General features: G+C 39.4%; 1 protein-coding gene across 2 annotated transcripts; it reads right to left on the minus strand.

Moving 5' to 3' along the window:
- Positions 1-265: 265 nt before the first annotated feature.
- On the minus strand, positions 266-7,445 carry LOC145236395 (GTP-binding protein 1-like). Of its 2 annotated transcripts, XM_080099653.1 has the most exons (12): positions 7,103-7,445; positions 6,838-6,946; positions 6,268-6,451; positions 5,892-6,100; positions 5,513-5,652; positions 4,940-5,062; positions 4,308-4,423; positions 3,563-3,707; positions 2,600-2,782; positions 1,697-1,832; positions 1,152-1,330; positions 266-693 (listed from the first exon to the last, which is right to left on the minus strand). In XM_080099653.1, exons 1-12 carry the CDS (start codon positions 7,289-7,291, stop codon positions 499-501), a joined length of 1,908 nt encoding a protein of 635 aa, XP_079955779.1. In that variant the 5' UTR covers positions 7,292-7,445; the 3' UTR covers positions 266-498. The 2 variants fall into 2 exon arrangements, with proteins under 2 accessions (XP_079955779.1, XP_079955780.1); XM_080099654.1 differs by lacking the exon at positions 266-693 and having other exon boundaries at positions 1,321-1,386.

Below are 7,445 nucleotides of genomic sequence, written 5' to 3' on the forward strand. Positions count from 1 at the left end.
TCATTTTTGTCCTAATGAACAACGACCTACGAAATCGCTGTATCCTAAAAAAAAACATACATAAGATTTTATGCATAACAGCCTGCATACAATTAAAAGCTATGGCGGGACACTCAAGGCATTTACTTTGTAAAACCGATGCCCGTTGTTCTCCTATTGGTAAGCAAAAGATGGTTACGTTCTTAACGCATGAAGCTAACTGTAGGAAGAGTTTAACGGTTGAAGCAGCTTTCTGGGAGCAAACGGTTCCGTAATCAGTCGAAACCAAATTTTACCGTCGCTTTTATTTCAACTCAGTTACACAGAGTCACGTGACCGACAGACACAACGTAAAGACAGTGATGCAAAAAAGGAGTAAAAGAGCCAGATCGCAAAATTACATTTGCTCCAACTTAGAAACCGCCGACCTGGCCTCCTTCGAACACAACAACAAAAACCTATCCGATACCCGAACACCGTACATCTAAGGGCTCCCTGAAAGTGCCAAACTCGTGGTTTTCACGTCGAATGCTTCGAGGCGGCCTGATCTGGGCTCTCAACGTTTCGGTGGTTCCACCGTCGACCAGTTCGCCGCGTTCCCGGTGACGTGGCGTGCTGTGATTGGTCGGCAATGCCCTGACGTTGTAAGGAAAGGGCCCGAGCTTTATTGTAACGCTTCAGGTGGCTTTGGTAGGCTGGAGCATCTGGTATCAACTGTAAAAAACCATTCGGTATTGTATTATAAAACACCAGGTCTATTAAAGGCGTTATACCGAATAAAGCCGGTCTACCAAGTATTCCCAGATTGGAAGGCACAAGCTAAAGAAAATCTAGCCTGCGGTGGGATTCGAACCCACGACAGGAGTCTTTCCGGGACTCGCGCTCTACCAATTGAGCTCCACAGGCTTAGCGGTAACCCCGCCGAAAGTCGAATCGCAAGCACTGTTGCCTGCCTCGTATGCTGCACATGTCAGCTTTGTAGTAGGGGATTGTCAGTTCGACCACTGTTTTAGCTAAGATGGACATATATTCATACTCGGACCGTGATCGCCGGTCTGCATGAACGCTTTAGGGCTAATGTCAGTATGTGTGTTTCGTATGTTCATCTTATTTGATATTGTAGGTTGCTTAGTTCCCTTCAAGCACTTTACTACAGTGTCCAATGTACTCACCTCAGTTATTGTTCCAACTGCTTTCGTCCGACCTTCCCTGAATACGAACTTCGTCCCAATATTGATGTATTCTGGGTTCTTCAGGAATCGGAAATGCACCTTTGCCTTGTCACCCGTCCTCAAGTGTTCTTTGCTCATGGAAAGGATGCTAGCGGTTTGACGTATACTGCCACAGTGAACTGAAGAAGAAATTTTTACAGGATGCTAGCGGTTTGACGTATACTGCCACAGTGAACTGAAGAAGAAATTTTTACATTTTGTTTCATGTTCAACTACACAACGATGCTCGAGTTTTTTTAATAGCAGCTAGAGTTACAGCCAAATCCCTTCTGTGGCTTTTATTTTACCCGACGATGACAACAAAAACTGTCGAAAGTTTATACTCACATATTGGGTTCTATCTTTTTGTTGAGCATATTTAGAAACGTGAATTGTGTACTTATATTGAGATGCCATTTTCAAAAAATGAGTGCAAAGTACCTTGCTTTATACGTTGTTAATGTTAATACAGTTAAGTAGTTCTTTTTCATTTCCATATATCTTACCCATGGCCTGATACTTGATGCTTATGGTGGTTGGGTGATGGAGAACCAATATTTCACCGTAATATTCCCACACTGCCTTTGGGTTGCTCTTTATATGAACCATCACCATTCCCTTGCGTATGCTGGAACGCTTGATCTAAATAAACCCAAAATCAACACAATATGGTTAGGTTTTACATCAATCAAGGATAAAGGTGAAAGTTCACTACTTCCGAAGCTTTGTACAGTTTGCATATGAGACATACACTTAAATCAACATAAGTGGCATATAAACCGATGAAAGATAGACATAACGAGTATTTACTGGTAAAAGTACACCAAAGAGAACGTTTACTTAATGAAGTAATATAATAAATGCAGCGCCCATGCAAATAATTGCTGTCATGGACTAAGCAAAAATGCTAACTAAGCCACTATGAGATTCTCATTGGTAAAGAAATGTAAGTAACGGATTTTTTTGCAATGAGAACTTAAAAACTTTATCATTAAAAAAGAGTAACCAAAGACAACTATAACAGGTATATAAGAGCTATAACAGGTTTAAGATTCAGTAACGGTGTTATCAGGCTTAGTAAACCAAACAAGTCGGGCCGGGCTTTTTGGGCCGGGTTCGGGCTATGGTTTCTTAAAAAAAACGGGCCTCATTCGGGTCTGACCTAATGTCAAACAGCCCTAAAACGCCTTGCTCAAAACCAATTGTCTTTTGTGCATGTTGTCTTGATCTTTAGTGAGGTTTCAATGCATAGGCCTGTAAATGATCCTAAACTGGCTTTTAAAAACGATTCGGGTTCGGGCTCCACTTTCAGCCCCGTTTACAACTCCGATTACCAAACCCTGGTTATAGAAGTCATTTTCACCCCAAAGGTTGATAAATACTCGGACAAAATCAGAGCGAGTTCAAACCTTTTTAAGAGCAAATGCAGCCGTCTGTCCAGCTTTGACGTCACGCACAGGCATTCGCTTCCGATGGATGCTCTTTACTTGAATCGGCTCAAATTTACCCAGTAAGTCTGGTCCGATGAGCAATACCTCCCCGGCTTTAATGACTCCCCGCATAACCGTACCAGAAACCACCGTACCAACACCCTACAAGTACAAAAATAGTGCGTTAGATCAACTCTTCAATCAATGCACAATTGTGAAGGATGTAACAATTAACCGGATTTTTTGGTTAGAGATGGTTGTCATATCTTTAGTTCAATGCTTTTCAAAGCGGGTATACGGCCGGGCGTACGGTATTCGTATAACCTGCTGCGGACTTGGCTGATATTGGTTTTGGTCCGCTGCATGCAAAAGGTTGCCGACCACCGCCATACAGCAATAAAGGAAATTTGGTCACGTCTTTTCTATCGTCCAAAGTAGGGATGTGCCAAAATTGCAAATGTTCTGTTTGGTCGAGCACCGAGCATCTCACGTTAATGCTCGGTGCTCGGCCGAGCACGCTCGGTGCATTATGATGTCACAAAAAATCCCCTTTCTACGTTTTAGCTCTGCAAGGCCTGTTACGTCACCAGCGGTGTATTAAGCTGTTACAGGCCTCAAAAGTACGTTTTTCCACAATCTAATACATTTGAAAAATCATTTGTTTTTGTTCATAGACACCCTTTCGAACACTAGTTACCTATGTTAGCAGGGCATGAATATGCAAATTTAATGCTCGGGTCAGTTTGTGCAACTGCTCGGCCGAGCACCGAGAATCAAAAAAGCGACGCTCGGTACCGAGTACTCGGGTTCTGGCTCGGCTCGGCGCATCCCTAGTCCAAAGTAAGTAATTTGGTGAAATGATTTCCTTTTATGGAATACTTCAACATGACAGTGAATAGGCAACATTAACTATAGTTTCGGCAACATTAAAAAATGAATTACCGGAACAGAAAACGTGTCGTCGATTAGGAATTCGTGCGATTCTTTATCGTTGAATTTCGTCCGGCAGTTGAGCAGATTAAGAAACATTTTTAGCAAGTCGATATTTTGACCAGTGACGTTGCTGATTTGGAATATCGGACAAACTCTGTGAAATAAAACAAATAAATAAATTTAGTTTCATTTTCCTTTTAGCTGGGCGAAAAGAAATTTCGACAATTCAATAAGGATGGTGTATCGATTTGTATTTTACAGTTAAGGTGTAGTGCGTCGATATGTGACCTAATTTCCAATTAAACGTACAAATGTTATCTATTATTGATAAAACAAAAAACAAACCTGTGCAGAAAAAAAAGTTTTTCATGTAATTTAACGACATTTTACATGATTAGAGACCTAAATAAAAACTCTACATTGTATTGGTCACTAAAAATGGTAGAGCGGTTACAACTCACGTCAGCCTCGAGTTTACGTAAATTTCGAAAGGTGGCACTAAGACCTCAACAATTTAGCAGCTACAGGAGTATGGGAAATGGATTTACAGGTAATTTTTTACATTAGGAACTAGAGTACTTGGATAGTTTGAAGTTAGTTTTATAGATTTTTCACGATAAAACCATACCCCATCTGTCCCAACCGTCAGCACTTTTATAGTTATACCATTTAAAAAGATAATCTTTGCACCACCTATCAAAATTTAGATAAATGGCGTGAGGTAGTTAGTTACTAGCTCTGTCCAAAAAATCACCTTTCAGACGTAAAGTTGGTCGCTGTTACGATGACGTCATCCTGGTTGGCGACCAGCACCGGAATCTTTCGACAACCGGGTGATTTAAGAATTTTGATGAGCAGTCTCAGTGTCTCCTGTTTACAAAACAAAATGGTGGTAATCATTGTAAAACAACCTCACAGTAATGGTGACGTCATTTTGAGTAGGTAGCAGCAGCTAGTGCGAGGAAATATTTGTTATTGTGTTTCGAAAAACCGCGAAATTGCCGCGTAGGTCTTATGCAATGCACACCTATGTTTACAGGACGTTTGCATATCCCACATAAATGTAACGATAGTAAAGGTTTATGCCTTACGTAGTATATCTACTAATAAATTTACTGTCTTCAACGTTTAGCATTTCAAGGATTGTTTTATTATTTTTTCTACTTTGAAGTTGTTTTACTGTTACTGAAGCCCTTTTGGCAAACAACAAGATACAACTATACTGAGCAAGGCCTTTTCTACTTTTGACCTTATATTTTTTTGTTATTGACACATCCACACTCACAAAGGGATATTATGTTACATTACATAAACACATGTCCCATCAATGTTTGTTATGACTGTGCCGGGCTTTTAAACAATGATTGAAACAAAATATTGGCGTACCTGAAGTACATTCGGAGGACACATGTCAATTTTGGTAACCACCACAAAAACTGGTACGTTCAGTGCAAGAGCAAGACCCAAATGTTCTTTGGTTGTTCCAACAATTCCAGCATTGCTTCCAATCTGTCAGCATTTTAAGTCCATTAACTACAAGTTGCTGCTATGTTCTTAGCACCACATAAGTATATGTTGCATACAACAGTGGTTCCCAAACATGAAAGAATTTTATTTTTACATGTGGTTGTAAATCTACACTTTAGCTCTAGGAATATGACCCGTGAAGTGGATAAAAGACCCATTTTTAATATTCGTGGTATGGTTTAGCATCTACTATGTAGTATATTAGGGAGGAATGAAAACGTTTTGAACCGTTAAGAGGGAATTCATCGAAAAAAGTTGGGAACCACTTGCATAAACAATCAAACTATTACATATTAGCTTTGCTGAGATAGACTTTGCATGGTAGTATCTAACTTATAATGTCTCACCACTCAAGGTTATGTAGTTACTTATACTAGCAAGTATTTACTAATAATAGTGCTGCTATCATTTCACAAAATCAACACAACTTACCATCAACATACAAAAGTCAGGTAGGTGGCCAGTCATGCCAAACACAGTGGTCTTTAAATAACGTTCGTGTCCAGCCAGATCAACGAAGGTGATGACTTTGGATGATTTTTGACATATTTGACCCCAGTCAATCTGACCCGCTGCACAAAAGCCAAGGTCACATACCTTCTAAAGCACACTCATTGGTAAACTCAAAAATAAAGTACAAGCGTGACTTATTTAAACAACTTTATTATTGTTATGCAAGGTAAGGTTTGTTTAAAATGATCAGGCCTGGTCAATACATCCATTCTTTTTTTGCTTAGAATGCCACATGGGGGAGTGTATAAGGTTAATGGTAATCAGCTTTACAGAAGTTTTAAAATTAAACAGCTCTTACCATGTGCTGTTGGTTTGTTGACAACAGAACCATTGCTGCTAAAACCCAGAATTTCATTTCCAATGCTGCTAGTTCTTCCAGACTCCATTTCATGTTTGTGCCGAAAGAGCTTCTGTCTGGAATGGCCTCTACCATTGTCTAATTCACAGTGAGTTAGGACACCAAGTAGAGTGGACTTGCCTGCATCCACATTGCCGACCACAGCAATTCTAAATGTAAACAAAAGATGTACTTTTTGTGTTAAACACTGATTCCTATCTCAGCAAGTACACATTTTTTGTGTAAGTGTCCACATATTTTTATAAATTACAATTCAATGCTGACAAAAAGCTATCTTTACCCACAGTATCCAAGAATAGTAAAGATTTTTGCTTACTTTACTTCCAAAAAGTCATTTTCGTCATATCGCCGCCGAACTAGATGTTCTTCCATATTTCCTTCTGGTGCTGTGCGACCTCGCAGTAATGTGCAATCGCAGTCGAGTGTTTCAGCCAAACTTTTTAGGGTTGCTCGGGAAGCAGCAAGTTCATCATCAGGAAGTCCACTCTCAATGTCAACATCTAGTGGAATAAATATTATTATTATGTAATCACCAAAAAGCCGATCTTACACTGTAAACTTTTTGCTTCAACCCAGCGATGGATTAAACTAACCTCACTTTCTGGTGAGCCCCAGTCATGCAATGCCTTATAATAAGGTGTAGCTGCAGTGTGTTCAAATCAAATCCACCACCAAATGTGCCCTTCACTAGTTTGAGCTCAATAGAGTTTTAACTTTGTGCAGCTATTTCTGGCTTGGTGATTTTTTCATTGCTATTGTGTCATTGCCTTTCCTTTTAACGCGCGAAATTAACTTAAATCAACTCAGTAAATATCACATTAATAAATACTTGTAATTTCAGCATTTAACCCCTTTCTGTGTATTCAGGCAGTCAAATGTTCAGTACCTGATTCACCCAGGGTGTAAACACATTCACCCTGGTTCTCTGATATCCGTATTCGCAGCTGTCTCATTAAAAGATCGAATTCATCGTCACTTGGACTCACCATTACAGTCTGTAAAAATAAAAAGACTTATTTCACACTTGATTATATGACGCCTTTGTTTCAACCATAATTTTTTTATTGACTAATTTTCAGAACAGTTTTATTTACATGCACTTGAATAAATTAAAAGCATCACTTAAACCTAAATAAAATAAAATCCATTACCTTTGACAAAAGTATTTGCTCTTCAAGATCATCATCATCATGGAAACCATTTTGCACAGGAGCAAACAGACCCCCACCTTTCGTATTGTTGCCAATATTTAGTTTTTTAAGGTCTTCGCTTAAAGGGCTGGTTCGCCCATCCGCCTTGACCGTTTCGACTTCTTTTTTATCCATTTTGTTTTTCTCCATTTGTATTCGCAGAAAGAAATAGCAAATGCTTGCCTTATTACTTTTCACGCATCAAACACGTAACGGGACAGACATTTGTCACATTTACTGTTTTAATTCACACATACATGTCTCAGGCGTAGAAAACTGAAAAGCAAATCAAACAATGTAGACA

Source organism: Phallusia mammillata, chromosome 1 (genome assembly GCF_965637545.1).
Source record: "Phallusia mammillata chromosome 1, kaPhaMamm4.hap1.1, whole genome shotgun sequence".
In the NCBI taxonomy this organism is placed as follows: Eukaryota; Metazoa; Chordata; class Ascidiacea; order Phlebobranchia; family Ascidiidae; genus Phallusia; species Phallusia mammillata.